The sequence below is a fragment of the Anopheles cruzii genome, chromosome 2, assembly GCF_943734635.1.
Source record: "Anopheles cruzii chromosome 2, idAnoCruzAS_RS32_06, whole genome shotgun sequence".
In the NCBI taxonomy this organism is placed as follows: domain Eukaryota; kingdom Metazoa; phylum Arthropoda; class Insecta; order Diptera; family Culicidae; genus Anopheles; species Anopheles cruzii.
Window position 1 is genome coordinate 12,039,250 of NC_069144.1, and position 23,078 is coordinate 12,062,327.

The window sequence follows — 23,078 nt, forward strand, 5'->3', positions numbered from 1 at the left end:
GAAAGTTTAGCCAAGCTCGGTCAAAAATCTTGGCAAGCTCATTCGACTGACGTATAGATGGCGCTGGTTCTTTTCTTTTATCGCTGGTTTGAGACTCCGCTGGAAAGTATGAATTCAAATAATTTGAAAATTGAAGCCGTTGGTAAGGAAAATCGTTGCATCCGAATGGTATTTGGTTTTTAATACTAAAACACATTTTATTGCAAACACAAGAGACTCGTTCGACACAGGAACAGGGTCGAAATGGCACAAAGATACACAAAACCTGTTCTAAAACGTATTCTATTCTCTAAACACGGCTACGAAAGGTCACGAACGAAACACAAAGCAAAAGCTCCTCCCATCTTGTTACAGCGGCTACTAGGGCGCCTACGTGTCACGTCTACTCGCGACTCGGTCCTTCCGGGGTCCTTCTTAGGCTTTGTACAGCATTTCGTACAGCGGATTCGGAAGGTGTTCGGCGATGATGGTTTTTAGCTTTTCGTAGCGTGTCAGCGGCGTGTAGCGGAACATCGGGAAGGTGCGCGTGATGGCATCGGTCATGGCACGGATCGTTGAGTGGAAGTCCCCATCCTGTGGTGCGAAGATCGCAAAATTTCAACCATCACCCTGACTCAGCTGACCGGAGCCAGTTGCTCGCACTTACCCCACGGTAGTACGGTTCCAGTGAGCGGATCGCCTGCTCGAAGTAGTCCTCGCCGTACGTCTCCTTCTGTTCCTCGCTCAGCGATGCCCACATCTCCTTGGCCTGCTCGCGCATATCCTTGTCGTCGAGCCACGCGTTTCCGGCCGCGAATTCACTGGCGCAGATGATCGACACACCGACGTTGCGCGGCTTCAGCTCGTGGCGCAGGCACGACGCGAGGCCCTCGATGGCAGCCTGCGTGGCACACTGGACTCCGCGTACCGGTGACGGAAGGTGGGCCAGCGCGGACGACAGGAACACTACCCGCCCGTTGGTGCGGCGAATCAGCGGCAACATCACCTGCGTCAATCGGGAGGCACCTGCACGCGAGAGTGGACATTAGTGGCCATTCCATCCCCGCCACCTTGGGCCACGTACCGAGCACGTTGATGTCGAACGATTTGCGCATCACCGGAAACGGAACCCACTCCAGTTCGCCGAGGGCACACCACAGGTCGCAGTGGATCAGCGCCCACAGGCCCGGTTCACCGTCCGTCGGCAGGTTTTCGGTCACGAAGAGCGATGCCTCCAACATCTGCGGAGAAGGAGTTCCCGGGTCCGGGCCCACGGGACATAATGAAGTGTGGCAACGCAATGGAATCCTTCTTTCATCGGAATCCATCAAACTCTTGGAGCTAAATATACGGATTCTCCAAATCCGACCATCCGCTGCTCCTATCATTTATTATGTGTAGTGCCCTGGATCCGAGAACCCGACAGAGAGAGAGAGCACATTCCTCGGGTTCCTCGGGTTCTAAACACCGGCCACCGGCGGGGTCCACAGGCATTTAATGCCACGTTTTAGAAGAAGAAGGATGATTAAACGATACCAACTCCTCCTTGGCGCGTTCTTTTTATCGGTACTCCGGTGGCCTCGATTGGGCCACGTCAGAAAAACGGGGTCCATCCGGGCAGTTTGGGCGTCGCCGTAGCTCCGGTCATCCGGCGGTCCGGTGCGTGGGACGTCCTGTTTTGCGCAACGCAATCTTTCGGTGGCTTCCGCTGGCCCCCGGGGTAGCGGATATATCATCACATAATTGGGAACCCTAACGCTGCAAATCGCTCGAACATAAAGCCATTCGCACCTACGCAACAATCTAGTGCGGGGCGGGATCCCCCCTTCGATCCGGTCGTTAGCGAGAGCCAGGGAACGGGGAACGGGGAGCGCCTATCGGTTTATGGGAAATTGAAAAATGGCCCGGGCGCCCGGACGCCAAGTCCGGGGCTTGGCTGTTTTATGGGGACGTGGGAGCTGCTCCTGGAGAATCCTGGAGCCAGGACCCGGGATCTGGGTCAACAATGATCGCACAGTGGCGCTCCCCAAGAAAACAGTGGGCAGCTCAGGCGGACCGAGAGTGAACCGATTCCTGTCGCAATCACGGGACCAATTAATATTTTATGAGTCCCGGCCTTCGAGTGCGTGTCGAATTTGCGGCCCGGATCGATTGTTGATAACTTCGGGACAGGGTGCTCGCCTTGGAAATTGCTTTAAAAATCTAACAAACGTCGGATCTGCAACGCCAACGGATGCTCCGGCTCCGGCGTTATATTCAAATCAAAGTCAAGTGCAGGCAGCCACCGGAAAGAGGGATTCTGGTGTTTTTGGGCAGCCACTTGATGGCCACTGGCTATACACGGCTTCGGAACTACGGCGCATCCGGCGCCCTCATTATCATATTCAAATTGGTGCCCGAGCACTTACCTCCACCTCGCTGGTGACGTTCAGCTGGAGCAGCCTGAGGCGGCCGGACGAGACGGCCTTCAGCATCGTTGCGTCGTCGCTGTCCTGCAGCTGCTTGAAGGCCGCAAACACGGTGAACCCAAGGTCATCGAGGCGCTTGGCCAGGGAACGGGCGAGCGGCGATTCGCAGCCAGTAATCAGGACCGCCTTTCCCAGGGGCGAAATCTGCAATCGGACAATCGTAGCACATCGGGCGTTAGACATTGCAGATTCAGGGTTCAGTCACTAGAATGAGGGACCAAACCAGAAGGTCCTATCGCGCAGGACTATCTCTAAAGGCCTCCTTTCCCTTCCTGGGACGGGCCACCAAAACTTTGAAGATATTTCTACGTAATTAATTTCCACCACCTCGACGACGAGGAGGACGACGTTTCTTTTCCCGGTGGCATCCGATTTCCCGGTGGCCGCCGCCGTCGTGGGGCTTTAAATTGAGTGCCTCGAGCTGTGACGCGCGCGCGAGGTGCGAAAGTGAAAGCCACCGCCCGTAATTAAAGTGAAAGTGTCTAGAGGCGTCCTGTCACACTGCACATCCTGGCGCCCGTGTCCTGGCGTCGTCGTCGTCGTGTTCGTCGTGGCATATCAGTTTCTTCATCGAGCGTGGAGCGTTATTCAGGTCACAGGCTCGTTTGCCTTTAGTCACCTCTTGGTTGACTTTCACCGGCTAATCTACACGGTGTGCGTCCTTAGGCTTCTCGAATTTCCCTCGGAGTAAAAACCGAACCGAAATACGCGCCAATACGCGGTCGGTGGGTGGTGTTGTTAAAGTGCACGTTCCCGGAACCCGCTCGCCTGTGGCCTGAGTTCTTTGTGAGGTTGTTAAACGTGAGTTTCATTACTCGCCGAGCGCATGATCTACATTTTATCTACCGATCCCGGGGTTCCGATACCACCGATGCCGCCGGTGGGAAACTCGTAAAATTCACACTGGCCGTCAGTGTGTCAGTGCGTTCTTTGGGGGTGTAATTTCAATTCGGGGTTTTCAATTAGCATCTGATTTACTGATCATTTGCAATTTACGATAAGCATGCTGCTGTGAGTGGCTGAAAATTATCGACTTCAGCGTGGAATCATTTTTCGGGAAAGCATCTCAGTTACCATTGCCCCCGCGGTGGGAACTCAGTCGTCAGCAAGTTTGGTTTATTAATTACAATTTGCTGGTTAATTATCATAAAGCGATGTTTTAATTCAAAAAGGAAACTTTTTTATGTTAAATTCAATTCATTTGAATAATACATTTTCTTAAAGGTGAGTGATTGACGTGAAGCGTCATATCGAGTCAAAGGTTGCTGGGTTGCCTTAGAGACCATATAAAAAGGGTTATTCATTTTGTAGTTTCGAAATCACACGACTGGCACTTTACAGTTTTCGAATGCATCTGTCAGCCCGATTGTCAAGCTTTTAGTTGAATGTCTGCCATTTTAGAAAATGAATCGCTTAGCAACAGATTGAAGCAATCGATTGAAGAGAGTCCGTTATATCCAGAAAAGGTGACTGTATGGGTTGGCGGCGTCAAAAGGCCCAGTTTTTTTTTTTATTTTGAAGGGAGCCCACCATTTGTTTATTACATAAATGTATGGACTTAGAAGATATGTGGTTTAAAAGTTCGTGCTGACAAACCTGCCACTTTGGAACATTTGAAAACATGTAAAACAGTAATTGAAAATTATCTTATCTTGACTGTTGCCATAGATACCAAACATTTCAAATTTTGCCACGGCCTTTGAGTAACCTTCCTGAATCCCACGACTGTTTTTGCGTCAGGCGCTAAACGGAGCGTCATTGCTCGACCACAAAAAACCCCGAGCCTGGCCCGCCTGGCGGCGCCAACCCATTAAGGGGCTCAATCAATTACGTGTTAAGATATTTTGGAAACTCTCCGAACGATCTGACCGACATTAAGGGTGACCAGATCAAATTTCCAGAGCACCGCTTTGCGTGCGTGGGTAAGAGGGAAACCCACGCGCGCTTATTTATAGAGGCCCGGAGTTGCATCGGAGGCCACCTTTGCGGCCAGGCCATTTGGCGGTGGTCTGCGGAGCTACGAGATTCCTTGGGGTGACTTATTGGGCATCCAGGGTTCGGGTTCCAGACCGGGACGAAGAAAGGTCACCCCGTCATCCCGGTCGGAAAAGCATTCCAGAAGGGTCGCCAAGATGCAAAGAAGGTTCGTGAGTGGCGCAAACACGGTGCAAACCCAATTGACAGCGACGGCAGCGCACCAGAGGGATAATTTATTGTGATTATCATGGGCACAATGTTCCGTAACCTTGATAATGGCCGACGGTGGCGGCGGCGGCAGGAGAACAGCGAGAACAGTGGGCGCATAATTCACTCAACCGAGACGCCACCGAGGAGCGAAATTGAAGCGCTGCCAAGAACGACCCGGAGCCGGAGTCGGAGTGGGCGAAGCAAAACGGAAATTGCAATCGACTGGCCCTAGCCCTGGCCTGGGCTAGGGCTGGCTGGTGGAAATGGTTTTGACGAAATTAATGCCCGGAATGGGAATAGAGGACATGATGAAATCGAGAGTAGAGTGTGTTAACACTCAGCCGCCGCCATCGTCGTCGTCGCTACCGAGATGCAGATTCTGAGACAGCCCCCACACACACACACACACGCACGCACGAAATGATTCGATAAATTCTGGCGCTTTTCGGCCCAGGGGAGGGCACCAAGTCCCAATGGGCCTTGGCAGCAGCCGGCGGGGCGGCGGAGGAAAAACTTTCGTCCCACGCGCTTCGAAATCACTAGAATTGATGCGCTCCGTGGCGCTCCCGAGAAGGATGTGGATGTGGCCACGGCGCCGGCATAAACGTCTAAATCTCCACAATTTGATAATTTCGCTACATCGAGCCTCGTCGTCGGTCGAGCCTTGTCGTCGAACTCGAACAAGACCCCCGGATCCCCCGGAGCGACGGAATCCTTTCGGCGAGGGCTCTCAAGGCCTCCTCCGCAACTGGGTGCCACTACCGGGCACGGGCATTTGACATTTGACCGACCACGTTCGGGCTGGCGTCACGATTTTCGATTTTTGGCCAACGGTGGATGAGAAGGGAACCGACCGGTGGTCCGACCCCGCCGAAAACTGAATGAATGAATTTTGCGCGGGCACAGGCGCGCCTGCGTACCAATGGGTGACTCATCGGGCGGTGACAGGGGGCGGCGGCGGCCGGTGGCGACGTGTCTCCGGATAGTCTCCTGCGACGACAACGAGAAGAAGCCACAGCGATACTATGCGGACGGCGGAGGAAAACATCGAGATTCGGACGGCCGCGAATGGAGCGCGCTCGAAGGACGACCCAAGGATACGGCACGACGCACTTCGTCGCGGAGCCCTTTATTAATTTAAGTTTCTAAATATTGTTTTACGAAAGCGAGCCTCGCGGCGGGTCGGTCCGGTTCTCGGCGAGTCGGGACCGGGTCTCTCCGGTCGCACTAATCGCGGAAGGGACGAAAGTCACAACAACACCATTCGACGGAGAAGTTATCGGTCCATCGTTCCGCCAGCTCCACACCGCCGTCGTCCCAGCTCCTGCCGAAAGTTGCGCCATTCATTCATTCATTCTCCACAGCTCAGACGCCCACACGAGATGCCGTGGCCGTGTCCGCGACGTACTTCGATTTTTGTCGGGACGGGGTGTAGCCGGCAGCTAGTCTGGCCCGGTTTTTTGTTCGCCACTGGCCGACGATAATGGAAACAAGATACCCTCGGGGCGGCCCTCGGGTCGACGGGACGGGATTGACGCACTGACGACGCCGGGGAACGGGCACGACTTATCGTCGTTATGACGCTCGGGCGCACAGCACGGACCATTAGGGACCGCGCATTGTGCGGTGAACATTAAACTGTGTGTGTGTGTGTGTCAGTGTGGGCAGGAGGGCTGTGTGCGTGCGTAAGTGTGTCATTATAAACATCCGAAATTAGTGGCCCGGCCCGGTTTTTGGGGACATTCAAACGGTCCATTTCGGTCCGCCGTCATTTGAATTTGTTGTGTTCGGCGGATTGCATACCGTTAGGCGATTTTTGCAGCGAGTTCGAAACTTTCTGTCCGTGGGACCGGAAAGGGGTTTTTAAATTGTCTGGCCAAATGACGTCACGCACAATCGATTCGCCGGCGGGAGACTTTGGTCAAGTGGGCCAGACGGACACTTGATGGCCAGAATATCGTCTTCGAATCTCGGATTGAAAGATTGTTTGAATAAACTCGCGGGACGCACGCCGGGAAACGGGAAGGGGGTCCTTCGGGGATACTCGGCCAGCTCGGCAGAAAAGCGCAAGCTCATCCTGGCCCATCCGTGTGATCGGTGTAACGCTCTTGACGCACGCCCCGAACCGATCCGGGACGCAACTCTGATCGGTCAATTCTGGACCTCTGGAGGGCAAGATCCAGAAACGGGGGTCTAGGCCCCGGTTTTAGAAAGGCCGCCCCGCACACGAATGCTTTTCGCCCGTTCGAGGCCACTCCAGTCCAGAGGATTCATTTTCCCGGAACCCTTGCGGGCGGGTTCCGTGCCGTGCCGTGCCCGACCTTCAGACAGCTTCGGGGTCGGGGCGCGACTCGGGCGCGAACGGAGACGAGCGATGTTGTCGTCCCTCGGAGGGTTATCGCACGGGCGGCGCATTATTGTAATATCGCGCGTGCGCGCGCTGAGGGCGCGTTAGTTGGCGCACGACTGCTCAGCAGAACGGACACCGAACAGCCAGCAGGTGTGACACCGACACCTGAGTGACAACCCCAGTGAATTCGCGGTTGCCTCCAGAACCCTCCAGAACCGAGGTTTGCCAGGAAAGCTGTGAACTCCAGCAACCGAGTGCCGTCGTAGTGCAGCGAAGCAAAGGTGTGTACGGATTGTAATTTGCGTCACGAGGAAGGGTCCTCAAGTGTTTGAACGATCATTTCCTAAGTTTATTAGTTTATCATATTGTCTGCGCGTGATCGCGTCATCAATCCTCCAAGGCAGGGGGATCTCCAGCAGAAACAGAGTCTCAATTAAGCCCCACTTACAATGAGTCAATCAAAACGAACGGAATCGGACGGACGGACACTGGTCACGGTGCTTTTCGATTACGGATCTTCCGAGCAAAGCGCGAGCCGCGATCGACACCCTGATCTTTGGTTAAATAGTAATTAGACTTACGGAGGGGTTTTTCCATTGGATCGCCAAGAGTGTCAGCACTTCCGTCCGTTTTCCGATCCGACACGATCCGGCCATCTTCACGCTGTGGCCGATGACACAATCTGCCACCACAATGATTATAGAGTGGCCTACACAGTGGTGATTGTGATGATCGCACCCACCCACCCAGCCACCCAGTGTAATTTGCATCCGTCCGAAAGGGCCTCGGTAACCTTGGTTCTGTCCAATTGTCTCATGCACCAGATCCCGGATCTCTGGGAGGTCTAGGGGAGCTTGATTCGCAGGGCGATCGGGTGAACAACCTGCGATCGGTCGCCACGGTGTAAATCACCTTGCCACGTGTGGCGGGCGCGATCAAATTAGGCAACTTTCCGGTGAGAACGATGCTCGAGCCAAATTGGCCCGAGCCCCCGAGAGTTCGACCGAGTTGGAAAGAAGGTTAACCGTTCATCGGCTTTGGCTCGGCAAACCGGGCTTTTATTGGGACCTTATGGCGTGCGGCAGATCGCGCTGCAGCCCCGTGTTATATCATCCCCCGTATCGCCTCCTTGGGGCCTTGGGTGTCCGAATTCAACGAACCGCGAATGTGTAATATATTCGCGATCTTCCTAATTTATGCCAGTGGCCCGACGGCGATCGACGATAGAAAACTCGTTTTATTGATACCCCGTGATACCGTTACCGCCTGAGTCGTGAGCGCGAATACGCGCTTTGGCCGCGGATGGGCTAGAATTTCCAATTTAAATGAACAAAAAACGCATTTTGGGGACGATCGCCCTATCGAAACCAAACCGGAGAAAGATGAAGAGATGAAGAGCGGCCCCATCCGAAACGGGGACGGGGTGATCGTCAGCGAAACATTTGGCAACCATGATCACCAAACGGCGACATTCCGAGCAGTGTGAGAGACACCAAATTCAGGCCAGGCGCGGTTGCTGGGAGCTGTTATACAAGATCCAAAGCTCACCCAAAGCAGATTAGCTTTTTGGGGGGGTTCGAAAATGAAAAATGATTTCCTGAAGCCCTCGCGAACGAAGGAACGAAACAACTCGGCGCCCTTCACTGGTTCTTTGCTTGCTGGTCCTGATTTAATTAGTTCGCTGTGCCACTGTGTGCTCTAATTTGTTCAGAATGGCGCCGATGTTTGCCCTCCACCGGACGGATCATTCCGCATTTGCGTCGATATTGCGTCGAACCGAGCGCCGTTATTGGCCAACACAGCAACTCGATCGATCTCTCTCGCGCTGCTGGATTACTAATTAATCCTGCGCAGACTGGCACCGTTCGGGGCCGGACACGGGTTTGCGTATGCGTGTAGGCTAGCTTAGGACGCCGCAACATAAATGGCAAAAATATGATTTACCGCTTCGTGGTTCGAATAATTCGATAAACCGCACGATTGGCAAGCGGTGATTGGGGCTCATTTTTGCCTAGGCCAATCTTAAAGGGCCCAACACAATGGCGCCGAATGTCGACACGATCATCGTCGGATCATCGTGAGTGACGCAAATAGGAAACAGCACGATCAAGGACCGCCGAAGGATAAGGTGTTATCATCGTGCTTTTGCGATAAATTGACGGGTGCCGCAGTCCCATTGATCGAGCGGGTCATAAGATCAGGGGGCTGCGGTCAAGAACCTGACAGTAGTCTTCTGCTGACTGTGATTCTTGGCCTTGAACTTCTGGGGTTTTCTCCGGGCACTCTCGTGGGTCAGCGTCCTTTCCCGGAAGATCGGAAGCGAAGCGTCGGATGTTCGAGAATGTTCTTTGGTTCTGCGAACGAACGAACTCCCTTTCACCGCAGAAGTCTTCTGGCGATCGTCGTCGTAAAAGAAACAAATGAAAGTACTTGAAAGGAGCTGAGGACCACGGGAGAAGCCGTGCGGAAGTTTTCGTTTTTTGAAAACAGCTGCTGGTGGTGCTGGGGTGGCTGAACAAGTAGTTGAAGCAGCACGTGCACGACTCGCGGGGTCCATTCCGGTGGTACTGGAACTGGTTGACCCTGCCGCCGGCGGATCGCGATGCCGCGACATTCCACTTGTGCCACTTGTTGTTGGCGGAAATGAATAAAAATGACTTCAAAATGCAGTGCAGCCCAGGAAATGCAGTCGCACCAGGAAGTCCGATGCGAGTAGTGGCCGACAGTGAAAGAACTGTGACACAATCAGCACAAACAGCAGCAAGTTGTTGGTGACCACCAACCCTTTTTTTTTGGGGCCTTGTAAATAAGCCCATATTTTGAGGTTGAGATACGGTACCGTTCTGGGCATGTTGCATATTTTTGACGACCAATTCCAACATCTTCTTGGATCTTGGGGGTTCCACGCGAGGCTAGTTATTAGATGGAGACTGAGGATCGCTTTACGGGGATGTTTTGCACTATTCAAATATTACGTTGTTTTGACGCTCGAAGGTGACACTACAAACGGTAAACAAGCATTCGGCCTTCTTTAGTAGGCCGTAGAAGTTAACAACAAAAACTCGGCACACTCTACCGGAGAGTAGCAATAAACTCTTCCACTTTTTACCACCTATCTCTCGCCTGAAAGGAATGTTTGTTTTGCCCAAAACGGGCCGCTTAGGAAATGATGCCACAACCTCTGATGCGGGGGCATCCCATGCGTGTCGTGAGGAACACAAAACTTCGCACCAAGAAGAACATGACAGCTCACGCTGCAAACTCATGCGGATTGATTGAGTTAGTCTGCCGCGCGTGTTCTGTGTGGCCGATCGATTGTGACGTGGCCAAATATTTATTTCATTTCGTCCGTCCGCGATTTGTTTATCGACGAAAGGGGCCCAATTAGCTTCCGTTGATAGTGGCGAACCTCAATTAGCGATCTAGCATCTGCAATTCAAACGAGACGCACCAGCTTAACGCGATTGGGGCCATTTTAGTTGCCCAACGTTGGCGAGAGGCACTTTAAAATGGCACCCGGGGGGTTGATCGAAGAGCCACCATCTTGAGTTACGCCAGCGGCCTGACGGACAGGCGACGATGACGGCGATCCACTGGACTGCAACTAATGACTTCTGCAAGCTCGCCAAGCGAACGGCCGTGAACTGAACTTGGTGGCTTTTTGGGGTGAATAATATGTCGCTCATTAATTACGAGTCCCCGAGTGGGCACCCCCTCTCGGTTGCGGAGCAAATTCTAATAATAATCTATTATCCGCCAGCTAGTCAAACATCCTTCTCGCCGGCATCCCCGATCGACCGAGTTCTGAATTACTTCTCAAACATCCGACTACGTGCTTGAATTCGGCCTCGTCCGTGGCCAATTAGCATACGCACCGAGGAGCCGAGAAGGGAGAAGAAAACCCGTCAACCGGTTCGCGGTGCGATCGGTGTCCATTTCTCGCTCAATTCCAGCCCATTCCGGAAACCAGTTTTTCGCTGCCCTGCCCCGGCGATCGCTTTCCTTCGATCGCGGTCACCGTGCGTTCGTGCGTGTGTGTGTGTGTCACGGGGCAGTACACTCTCTGGGGCGGCATTACCTGGCTCTGTTTACCGTTCAATTAGACTTGACCATGAAGATTTTCGGAGATGCGACGAAGGTCGCCACGATGGTTGCATTGCGGATGTTTACGGGCCCCGTAAGAGCCCGTATCGCGAGCGTGTGAAAGTATGCTCGGCGAAACAATGAGCCCGGTAGGGATGCTGTAATTGTGTGTCCCAGAGGCCCAGTTACATACATTTTGCCTCTCGGCAGCAGCCGGCCCCAAAAGTTCAACCCACCAGATACTCCGTGATCTTCAGTGGAATTCCGCTTGACGGCGCACGACGAAAGAGACAGTGCGTGAAATGAGAGTGAGAGTACGAAAGCGGTCGTGGTCGACGCAACTCTGCGGGCGCGCTGAGACCTCAATTCCGTAATCCACGCGCCCGTGCGCGCGACACCGACTCCGGCCACCCTTTGCGGGCTGTTTGCGTGATGCCCAAGATGGGGCTGGCAGGTCTCTCTGGGGCCGGGGTTGTTTATCTCCCGGTGACTGTGACTAAAACGAGACTCGCGGCCGCAGCGACCACGGCGGCCACGGCGGCGGCAGTTACGTCACTCTAGCCGAGCGCAACCGAGTGGTGGTGCAACGCCAGCCAGTAGGTCTCTGGACTTGCGAGCGTGTTTCGTTGCGTCCGTCACGAAGCAGAGCATAACACCGGCATCGGCATCGGTATCGGTTGATTGGATTGGCCGGCAGGGGTCTCGGTCTTTCACTCGACTTGAGGAAGGCACTGCTGCTGGCCACCAGGGCGAAAGCAATTTTCAAAATCAAGTACACACGCGTATTGAGACGTGCCTTGCAATGAGACCCCGTCATCGACATTGTACCGAGGCGACCTTGGGGCAAGGTTTTCGCCCACAAGGCCATCTCTCTGTGCGGAAAAAGTTGGGGAAACACAGGTTCAGGTCCTTCGAGGTCTCGCGTCGCATGATCTGGATGGTGATCTTGATCGTGATCTTCGTGATAAATAAGTTCCAAACAACGGAGAACCAGAGGTTCAGTATCCGCGCTGTCAAATTGAACAATCTAGAAGGGCGGCTGCGTAGCTGGGCATTACCTTTAATAGGGATTGATACACTGGTTCCGATCGTAGCAGCCTCCGATGATGCTATGCAAATGACAGGCCTCAACCGCTACGAGTTACTACGATCGAAGCCGGTGACCGGTGATAAGACCGGCCCAAGCGCGCAGGATGGTAATTTGAAACCCTTCCGTGCAGATTACGCAGCAACGCGCCGGTGACGTCAACGGAGCGCCGGCCGATCGACCGCGGAAATATTTATTATCTAACGTGAACTGAGAAGGACGAAGTCGGTGGAGTCGCTGCGCTTAGGGTGCAATCTGTATGTGCATAAAGTGCGGCCACATTAACACACGCGCACTGCATCAAGGCGACAGAGGCGAGATGAAATGCAATCCGTGTCGGGGAGACGGACGGACGCGATGGGTCCGCGACATCTGCCCGTGACAGGGTGGTGCAGGCGCCCGCATAAGAATGTTGTTGATCCAAGGCTACCGAGGGTCGTGATCATCGATCACCGCACTTCCGTCCCTTTCCGAAACATAATATTCGATGCCACGGCGTGGCGCGGATTTGTAATATAGGGGGATTGGCCAATGAGTAGTGAAGCTAAACAAAGGCTCGTTTAATTTCATCAACTCCGCTAGTTTGGGTGTCACCACTTACCCTTGGAAAAGTGTCACAAAATGGAGCGTGTTTTCCCAGTGCCCAACTGGGGTGGCCCTTTCAATCTGATGCAAGTTTGCACTAAATCCAAACTAACTAGTGCGCGATAAGCACGGTCTGCGGTTGCAGGGTGCCTCGTTGCCTCATCGTGGTCCGGGCGCGCGATTGAAGGGTCCGGTGTTGCGTTAATTTCGTTAACGCGCGCGGGATTGACCAACGGATTGTCAAAAAATGTAGATCAAAGCCAGGCAATGATTTGGCAACGGACAGTCGAATGCGCCGAAGACATTGAGCGAGCTTTTCGGGCCTAATCTCTCGTGGCCTCACACACTTTCTTGGAACGGTCGACCCGGTGTGTGATCGACCTCTTCAACTCTTACGCAGCGTGACATGTGAACGCGCTGAGGTGGCCACGGCACAGGTCTCTCATGGGGCTGGTAGCGCCCGAAATACCTTTCGCACAGGCCACAGGCCTCATTAATTAAGCTCGCCGCGAGGGGCGCCGAGACCGCAGCTCCGAGATGTCTCCCATGGCTGGGGTTCGATAACACCCAGGGCGAACTGGGCGCTGATTAGAAGGAATGTAACAAAGCAGGCGGAACACCAGCCCAGGCCAGCCCAGCCAACACGACGGAAGTCACGCAACTTGGCGCACGCGCGTGTGTCATTCTTCTTGAGAGGCTGCGTGTTGTGTTTTGGTCGTGTGTTTGGACCTTGTGCATGTTTCCCAAATGTTGTGACCGACCTACAGTCTGCGGTGGCCGACTCCGTCAGCGCGTGCGCAAACCCTCAAGGTGCAACCCGATGACCCTGAACATACACACCGGATTAGGATTGTTTTTTTTTGTCTGTGCTTCGAATAACTTGTCATTGTCAGACGGTCAGGTGTGTCAAACTGACAATTAGTATTTGACGGTTCCGAGAATTGGAAGAATAATCGCGGCCACGGCTTTGTTTTGATTAATGATGCAGCCAGCAATATGTAAATTGGTACACTTTTAAAGCACCGGCGGACCTGCCGCTTGAGAGACGCCTTCTCCCGACGCCGTGGCCGAAGTTTTAATGAGCTCGAAACATATGATTATTATGTGCGCCAATCGCTAACTGCAAATTGGAAAATTTAAACCCGGTCCGATTGGTTCCGATCGGCGCCCATCCGAGATGAAGTAATTCCCGAGATTCCGGACCGCCGATACGTCAGCTCAGCCCGGGAGATCGTGAAGGATCAAGGTAACAAGGTGGCGATCGCGATACACCACCGCCCGAAACTAATCTCGCACGTGCTGGCCCAACCGAGGGTGTAATGAGGGGCCGCTTATTGCGCGCACTTTGTTCAATGGCGGGTAGCGATCAGAACCGTTTTCGAGGAAGGATGCTTTCAGAGTGGACTCGGACTCGAAAGGCGTGGCTGCAATGGTGCAATCCTTTCCGCCCGCAAAACACTTGTTTCGCAAACGAACCCCGCCGTGCGGCTTCGTGGTTTAGATAAATGGTTTGCTGTTTTGTAGAGGTGCTACGTCAAAGACTCCGGCGGGTTCGATCGGATCGGATCGGTGGCTCGGTGACGGTGGCGAGTATAAATAAAGTGAGTTGCACATTTGAACTTTGCATCGCCACGGCTGCAAGGCGTTGCACTTCTTCACCGTGCATCGTACGGCGCACACGGGTCAATCTGGGTTATTGACCGGCCTGTCGCTAGGCTTAGCATTAGCACGCGACAGCACGATGGCGTTTGGTGGGGCCTTGGGGGTTGCAGACCGACGCCCGACCGACGTATTATTCATACGCGACGACGACGACGACAGTGCGCCGAGTGTTTTGTGTAAATCAACATTTCCCCATCACACACCACACACAAACACACAGGAAGACCTTCAGCTTCTTAAGGGTCATCTACACAAACCGGCGCTCCTGTCCGTCCGTGTGGGCTTCTATTTTCTCTCTATTGCGTTAGAAATATTTTTATACGGACCACGACACACGAATCGGTGTGACACACCGACACCCAGACAGGGGGCCAGTAGTTAACGAATGGCATCTCCTAACTTTCCGGGCGCTTGGTCGCTTGCCTTATGTAACGTGACACAGCGAGTGAGAGTGAGAAACGGTTTGGAAATGTGGTTCACAGCTGTGTGGCCGGCCAGCCGACCGTTGGTTGAACAATCGGGCCCCGCATATCTTTATCAATTGCAGCGTCTTCTGTCGAAATCGCCCCGTTTCCACGCCGAAAGGGATTGCAGATTGTGGGCACTTCTTGGTCAGCTGACTTGAGCTCGTCCGGGTGACCCAAGGTTCCATTTCCACAGCAAAACTTGACTCGCGCCCGCGCCCGGCCACACACACGGACACGGGGACCATCGTTTGCCAGACGACCTCTGACGGGATGGGCGCAGTACCTGTGGGCGCGACCTTCAAAAACCGGGTGCCGCGGCGCTGGGCGCCCTCGCGCAGCTCGTTTTTCCCGTTTCGCTACGGCGAGTCCTCCTTATGTAAGGGCACGAGGGGTTTGCCGTGTCGAAGAAGAACCCCTGACCGACGAGAAGAACTGACCCGGGACCGGCGCGAAGAAGTTTGACCTCTTTTGGGTCGCGCCGCGAGCCGGACCGAACCGCGTGGAGGTAGGGATTTTGCAGCCTGTTAACCATGAGCGAGCGCACGAGAGAGGGAGCGAGAGAGAGAGACCCTTCGATAGCCGATCAACCGTCGACACGGATCCTACGACGACGGGCCGATGCGATTTAGGCGATATTTAGTTTCGTGTCGTATCGCCAGATCACCGAGTTCGTCGCTTGCGGCGCCACCGGAGTCTTTCGTTTTGGCAACGACGGCCGATTAGAGAGCGCGAGCGCGCGAAAATCTTTCGGTGGGGTGCGGTCGGGTGGGGTGTTCGAGCTCGACCTCCGGTCTGGTCCGGTTCGAGTCGGGTGGTGGTGGTGGTGGTGGTGCAGCAAAGTTCAGCCCGGTTGTCAGTAGTACGGTCAGTTTTCGGGTGCCACACGATCCGCATCCGTTACGCGGCAGCCATGGCAGCTTAGAGGGATGGGCAACTAACCACCGCTGATCAGTTCGATTCGGACACGCGCACGAAACGGTACAGCAGCAGCGCGGACGACCCTGGTGCCCGCGCCTGTGACGAAGAGGTCTGTGAGGAAGCTCCGTGTGCTCGGATACCGATCCGATATCCGGTTTTTGGGGAGGGAGCGGGGGGTGCTCGTTTCGAAAAATTCGAATTCGAGAGAATCAACCGAAAACTCGGCGCAAAACTTGTTTCATTCGGCAATCGTTGGTGTTGTGCTCATCGCAAAGTGTTTGTTTGATTCGTCCACCGGATTGGTCGTGTGAAAATCGTCGGGATCGGCTCCATTATTAACAAACCGTTCCCGTTCTGTTTCTATTCGCAGATTTAAGGATTTTCCGCAAGAGTGCCAAGCAGTGTGCCAGATTCCTTCCACCGGAAGTGTGTGTGTGTGCGCGCCAGTGCTTAGTGCTTTAGTGAGGGGCTCGAGAGTCATCGTAAAAAAAACACACACAAACCATACAATGAGTGCAATGAGTGCAGACGGCATTAGTGAGTCCGCGACCCCGGACACCAGTCTGTTGGGCCGCGTGGCAAAGTTCTTCGTGGATAATCAAGGTGCGTGGTGGTGTGCCTGTGTGTGATCGGTGATCGTCTTCCTAATACTGATCCCTATTGGCGTTGCTCCCCGTTTCCCGTTTAGATGAGCGCACCACCGAATGGTTCCTGTCCGGGTCGATCACACCGCTGATCATGGTCCTGGTGACGTACCTCTACTTCTGCCTGTACGCCGGCCCCCGGTACATGGCCAAACGGAAACCGTTCAAGCTGGAAACGGTGATGATCGTGTACAACGCAGTGCAGGTGCTGCTCAGCATCGTGTTAGTCTATGAGGTAAGTCCGGAAGGCCTCGAACCAGCCACCGCCCCAAACGAGCGAGCGAGCGATCGATCGAACTCGAATCGAAGACTAATCACGTAAGCACCATCGTGTGGGATTTGTTTTCGAAACACAAGCCCCAGGGCGCTGCGCTCTTGGGCGCTGCGATCAAGAAAGACCTCCGGAAGAAGCAGATAACACACGCTTTTATGAGCACGAACCAGGAAGTGGAGGGATCCAAGAACACTACCAAGCGCACACGAGTTTGTGGAATAAATTTGGGCCGTTGTTGTTGTTGTAAAAGGGGCATAAATTAGATTAATCTCCATGGCACGGTGAAGCCTGCATGGCGGAACGGCGGAAAAAATAAATGCGTTTTGTTTTGCCTGACCACCCTGCCGGTCACCCCATTGGGCATTGCGGCGGGATGCGGGATTATTGGGGTTCGCTTTTCTACTTGGGTGCACTTAAAATTGCCACTACGGCGCACAACAACAGTTGTTGACAGTTGTCTTGACTCGAGAGCGCACGGTTGTTAAGCATTGTTTTATTGACAGCTCTATCGGGCGGACTTAATAGCGGGCTAGGCTGCGTCACCCGCAGGCCTATCGGAGCCTCAGATTCCCACGCGCGCCTCTTGAGTCGCTGCCGAGAGGGATGCGGTGAGCACCGGCACAACACTAACCAATCGTTAAGGTCGGGCCGGGTTACGCAATGCACCCCGGCCACTGGATAATTGACACTTTTACGATATCCGACTCTTTCCGCGCGCACTCGGTGGCGCACGGCGTAGAGTAGAGCGAGACAGAGAGAGGGTTATGATGGTTGGCCGGACTGATCCGATTATTGAACTGGAAAAAAGCTTTATTGGGGGATCTTATGGGGCCCCCGGTTTCGGAGGTTGAACTATCGCCGAACTCTCTAATGGCTCTCTACTTCCCACAGGGTATTGAAGGAGGCTGGAGAAAGCACTACAGCTACCGCTGCCAGCCGGTCGATTACAGTCCGAACCCGGTCGCCATGAGGGTAAGTATTCCAGAGCGACCGAGAGAGTGAGAGAGCGAGATAATCTAATCCGCTTCTTCCGTGCAGATGGCGCGCGCCGTTTGGATGTACTACATGTGCAAGGTCGTGGAGCTGCTCGATACCGTGTTCTTTGTACTGCGGAAGAAACAGAACCAGGTTTCGTTCCTGCACGTCTATCACCACACGCTGATGCCGATCTGTGGCTTCATTGGCGTCAAGTATTTCGCAGGTAAGCCAACTGCTGGTGGTGGACCATCCTTGATCTTCATCAGTCGTGCACCGTGTCAATTATCACCCCGACGAGCAGGGTCACCGACGTCCCAAGGCCCGACCGGCCGGCTCCGATACCGGCTCGACGCGACGCCTTTTCGATATAGTCTGGCCGGACATTGATTGTGATGTTAATTAAAATTTTATCGTCGCGGCGCGTGTGCGTGGTGTTTGCATTTTGGTCCGACTCATTAGAGAGTCGAAAACGAAGATTTCATGTTCAAGGACGCAAAGTCCGACCGTTTCCATGGGAACCGCAAGAGGCACATGAATAGGCACACTGTTTTGTCGAACGAGTGCCGAAGAAGAGTACAGTGGAAACAGAAAGTTTCCAGAACAGTGCGGCTTGCACAATGGCCACCACAAAGTTATGTAGTGGAAGCCCTCCGGAGCCCGGTTGCGACACTGTTCCCAAAGAAGGCGATGGCCGCGGTGCCGTGCGTCACACTTCGCGGCAGGGGACTGTGCATAATATTTATGCAATTGTTTTCTCTTTCGAAAGAAAGGTCCGAACTTGCACTGGTGACTGTTGATGAACCTGCGGAACTGGAATTTCCAGCACAACACCGCGGGTTTGTTGTCCGGTTCGACACATTCTGCGCGCTGTGTCCATTAGCACCGTTCATTAGTCACTCGGGACACTCTCGGGCTGAAACGAGGGCGCGCGTGATTAGTGGACACGGACTGTTTTGACGCAGCAACTCTAATCAAAGTCCGCTCAAGGTCCGCCAAGAACCCTGCCTCCCCGAGATTAACGGTTTCCGGTTGTGTTTCCGTTTGCTTTTCGAATCAATCAACAGGAGGCCATGGCACGCTGCTGGGCGTCATCAACTCGTTCATCCACGTGTGCATGTACGCGTACTACATGCTGGCCGCGATGGGCCCGAAAGTGCAAAAGTACCTCTGGTGGAAGCGCTACCTGACCGTGATGCAGATCGTAAGTGTGGCATTCCGGAACCACTTTCACTTCACGTGAAACCACCCGCTAATCCGGTTCTTCTTTCCCCCAAGGTCCAGTTCATTATCGTGTTCTTCCACACCATCCAAGTTCAGTTCCAGCCGAGCTGCACCTACCCGAAGTCGATCGCGGCCCTGCTATCGCTGAACGCGGGCCTGTTCATCTACATGTTCAGCTCGTTCTACGTGCACTCGTACATCCGCAACAAGGGCGGCAAGGGCGCGGTCACGAAGGGTGGCGAGGAGAACAACAACCAGTTGGAATGCAAACCAAAGGACTCAACCGCACCAGCACAGCAACAGCCAGCGGGGCAAACGGGTGCGCTCGACAAGAAGGTGCTATAGGAGGCCGCCGTAGGAGGGTCTACCCGATGGAACGGAGCCAGGAAGCTAGGATAGGGCCCACGGTCGCCCATGAGGCAGCTATCAGAGGGCTCCTTCTGATCCACAGTCCTAGCAGTCACATCGCAAACCCCGGAGTAAACCGAAGCGCGCACTGATCAGTCTGCAGTCTTTCTTGATCTCATCTCGCCTCCCGGAATCCCAGATGCCGCCTTCCGCACGCCAATACGCCCGGATCGTAACCATGGAGATCGGGCGATGGAAGCGCCTCACAAACACACCTTTTCTCCACCCTATCACTCTCTCTCTTTTTCTGTCCCTCTGTGACTGACTGTCAAAGCGCTGTCTGCAAAGGCTCCACACACGATCGATCGACAAACGAAGAAGAGCATTCGAAGTATTGTTTATCATCTGTACACCTAGGTAAAAGAAACAAACGATGCGTGTAATGTGTATATTTTTGTGCTAGAAGTTATTTAATTTAAAATGGAAGTGTAAAACGGTATTCACCGCACAGCATTTTTTTTTCTATCCGTCACGTCCGAAAGAGGAAGCGGGATTTAAATTATGCTTTAAATTATTGCTGTACGAAAGCGGTCCGTCTCTGGCGGCGCCTGACGGTATGCAATCGTTGTGAAGTGTGTCTTCAAACATTCATCGACCTCGCAGCGCATCGACCGGATTTGCTGGAAATTGTTGCACTGTTTTGCGTTCACGGATTCCAAGGATTGGATCATAATTGCGTCCTTTTTTCGCTCGGTGACACTGTTACTGGGCGCGCACATCTTCCAGCTCGGGTATTAAGAGCCAAAACGGAGAAACATAAACACAATCAAACTTCCAGAGCAAAAGAATCTCGCAGCGAAAGTAAGGACCAACAGCAAGTCCTACGTTTCGGCGCGAATTTGTGTGTGTGGGTGCGACAGCTGCGACGGCACAGAAAGTTTGCGATTTATGCAACAGTGCGCCGCGGCCAACTCATCGCGCGCCCGGGCCCTTGTGCCCTGGTTTCGTATGACGCACCGGGTTCGTTGAGCTACGTCACTTACCTTGAGACTGTGGTAGATCAGGGCCCCGCTGACGGTCAGGATGGTGAACAGGATGAACAGTACGAAGGCGGACACCTGGGAAATTCGCAGCAGATTCAGCGCACCGGAAATGAGAATTGCTGCCGCGTGGCAGCAAATAATCGGGACCAGCAGCCGATCGATCAGATCCCACGGTAGCTCCCGCGGTGCCGTTTCAATCAGGACCGAGCCGTGCCGGGACATGCGGCGCTTGACCGCGGGCGTATGGCTCTCCCGGCGCTGCCGGACGGCGACGGTTGACATCATCCCGTGATGACGCGATGGATCGGACCGGGGGAAAAGAAGAGCATAAAATCATAAGCACACCGAACCACACCAACGGAACTAAAAAATATCAATCAGCTTTATGCGACGCGATTCATCGAAAAGGGACCTGACGAAAAACGATATTTCTGCCAATTCATTCGCAGAGCTGTCTCTCTGTCGAATTGATTGATGTTTTCCGCTCCTTCGCACACCTTCGACCGACCAATGTGTCATGTGTCCCCGGGAATTGGCATTCCATTTGCCCCGGCCGGCCGGCCAGTGCAACTTTGTCTCTCGCTGTTTCTCTCTCTCGGGACTCGGCAAAAAGACCGGAACGGAGGATCGTAGAAAGCGGACAAGTTGATTATGGTCCAGGACCAGGACCCCCTTACCTTGTTCGGTTGGTTCGACTGCATCCTGACGGAAGGACCCTCGGACTGTGTGGCTCCGGTTGTGGTTGTGGTGCTGACGTTGATGTTTCAACAGATCTGTGGCCGCCGCGGCAACGTTTGCTCTCCGGCTCGATCCACTACTCGGAAGTACGGCTTCCTTACGGAAAGTTGGTGGTGGTGAAACTTTTACGTTTGCAAACAGTGCCAGTGAGTTTTCTGAAGGCCGTTGCCAGCGACCAGACCAATTGCACGGTAAGTTCTTTGTTGGGCTTTGCAGAATTCCCACAAATAATCCTGAATCCACTCACACAGACGGCACACGGTACACACTGTATGAAATTAGAGAGAACTTCCACGCGAAGAATCGAGAATTGGTAGAAAAATGTTTTGGAAATCTGGCCTTAAATCTTTTCCGATGTTTTAAAGCAGCACTTTGAGGAACGACTTTGTCTCTAGAAGCTGATCTGAAAAAGAGTAATTTACCTAGTGTCAGGCAGATATGGTCCAGCCAATGGTTGCTATGTTTGACGCTCCTTGTTTGCTATTTGACTGTTTTGGGTACTCAGCTTGTTAACTTGTCTTTACTGAATTTGGAGTTGTTATTGAATAGCTTCAAAGTTATCAAATTATTTTAAATTCGATTATTTCGGCTTGCACAAAGCTATTAATAAACAAATGAATATCAACCGTTTGACCTCTATGGTTCGAAATTCCGATCTCCATGGTCTAGAAAAAGAAAGATCAAACCTTTCCTTCAAACGACCAACAGCAAGCGCTAAGCAAAAGAGAAACGCACAAAGAAGAGTCCCGCACATCGGGATCTAATGGTCCTCCTTGGCTGCTGACGGAATTGGTACCGAATTGCGAGTTATCGGTGATGTAAACAGCATTACGCGGCGGCAACGCGCATTTTCCGACCTCGACCTCGCGCTCACCCTCTTGGACACACGGCTTTTAGGTTAAATGGGGAACCGTGAAAAGTGTGTTTGTTTGGAAAAGCGGATATGCGGATTCTTCGCTTCGACCGTTCGGAACTATTTTTGCCCTCTCTCGCTCTCTGTGTGTCCCCGTCAGACAACTTGTCGAAAGGTGGCCGGTTTCTTCGCGGTGCTATGACGGTGGTCGACCGTGGCGATAAAGTGTCAAATACGGATTACGCAGATGGGTTGCAGGCCCGTTGCGCCGTTTGCGCATGCCCGATGGGGGGCGCGCGCGCTAGAGTTCGAGATGCGTAAATCGCGATCGCACTCGAGTGCGCGCGGTGATTGCATAACCAAACGGACCAACATTCCATTGCGCGATTGCGCCGCGGTCACTAATGTAATGTTTGAGTTTTCCACTATTTTCCACCAATCGATACAAGTTCACTTGTGATGCTGGGTGGGAATATTTTTACCGTTCCTCACTTTTTGTCGATCACTAATTACCACGCGTGGTCAACAGTATTTGGAAATTCACTTCAGATACAGCGCCGGGCAGAGTGTTCACCGACCGGAGGTTTGCTACGGACTGGCGGCCGGCCTCTCGGTTCGGTTGGTTGGATGCCAACCCGAAACCAAACGGCCCCTATCTTCTCCGGTGACGTACGAGATGCAGATGCTGCCATCATGGGGCCAACATGGACGTACGCGCGGTGCGTACGCAAAACAGGCTATTTTTGCTAAAACAACCACCACCACTTGTCGTCTACCGATCATTTTCCTCCTTAAGCGGAGAAAAAACGGGGCGGAAACCTCTTGGCCGACCCGGTGCCGAGTTGCTGTTGGTTTGGTCCCGGTATTCCATAGCGTGTCCGCTCTCGAGATGGAGGATCGTCCATAGTATTCCGAATCGATGATGATCTCGAGTCTTGGATTTCAAAAATCGCCAATTATAGTGTTGCGACGGCTTAAGTGGTTCACCTCGACGTTGATCAACATTTGATGGACAGTCAAAACTATGTTACAATTCTTATTTAGTTCAAACAGTTTATTATTGAAAAATGAAAATTCCCAACTGATCGTGGACTGATGGTATCACAACGGCAGCTGTTAATATCACCCGTTGCTCGGCCATAGGACGGCGACTCCCTGCTTAAGACGCGGTTCGGTTGCATTTTAACGGCCCC

At 53.3% G+C, this 23,078-nt stretch overlaps 2 protein-coding genes across 5 annotated transcripts; one reads left to right on the forward strand and one right to left on the reverse strand.

Moving 5' to 3' along the window:
* Positions 1 to 194: 194 nt before the first annotated feature.
* On the reverse strand, positions 195 to 22,488 carry LOC128268864 (D-beta-hydroxybutyrate dehydrogenase, mitochondrial). Of its 4 annotated transcripts, none has more exons than XM_053006143.1 (7): positions 22,430 to 22,488; positions 20,972 to 21,320; positions 20,295 to 20,552; positions 2,388 to 2,591; positions 1,064 to 1,220; positions 647 to 1,005; positions 195 to 573 (listed from the first exon to the last, which is right to left on the reverse strand). In XM_053006143.1, the coding sequence occupies exons 2-7, from the start codon at positions 20,993 to 20,995 to the stop codon at positions 415 to 417; spliced, it is 1,161 nt and encodes a 386-aa protein (XP_052862103.1). In that variant the 5' UTR covers positions 20,996 to 21,320; positions 22,430 to 22,488; the 3' UTR covers positions 195 to 414. The 4 variants fall into 4 exon arrangements, with proteins under 4 accessions (XP_052862103.1, XP_052862106.1, XP_052862104.1 ...); XM_053006146.1 differs by having other exon boundaries at positions 22,378 to 22,473; XM_053006144.1 differs by having other exon boundaries at positions 22,368 to 22,473.
* Positions 16,189 to 19,248, forward strand: LOC128269189 (elongation of very long chain fatty acids protein 1). The gene is made up of 6 exons (XM_053006583.1): positions 16,189 to 16,389; positions 16,475 to 16,665; positions 17,596 to 17,676; positions 17,743 to 17,905; positions 18,747 to 18,883; positions 18,958 to 19,248. The coding sequence occupies exons 1-6, from the start codon at positions 16,296 to 16,298 to the stop codon at positions 19,246 to 19,248; spliced, it is 957 nt and encodes a 318-aa protein (XP_052862543.1). The 5' UTR covers positions 16,189 to 16,295.
* Positions 22,489 to 23,078: the final 590 nt, after the last annotated feature.

Coding starts and splice junctions, on each gene's coding strand:
- LOC128269189 (XM_053006583.1), top strand. CDS start 16,296: ATGAGTGCAATGAGTGCAGACGGCATTAGTGAGTCCGCGACCCCGGAC. Junction 16,390..16,474: donor GTTCTTCGTGGATAATCAAG/GTGCGTGGTGGT, acceptor TTTCCCGTTTAG/ATGAGCGCACCACCGAATGG. Junction 17,906..18,746: donor TGGCGTCAAGTATTTCGCAG/GTAAGCCAACTG, acceptor ATCAATCAACAG/GAGGCCATGGCACGCTGCTG.
- LOC128268864 (XM_053006143.1), bottom strand. CDS start 20,995: ATGCAGTCGAACCAACCGAACAAG. Junction 1,006..1,063: donor GTTCGACATCAACGTGCTCG/GTACGTGGCCCA, acceptor TCTCGCGTGCAG/GTGCCTCCCGATTGACGCAG. Junction 574..646: donor TGGAACCGTACTACCGTGGG/GTAAGTGCGAGC, acceptor TTCGCACCACAG/GATGGGGACTTCCACTCAAC.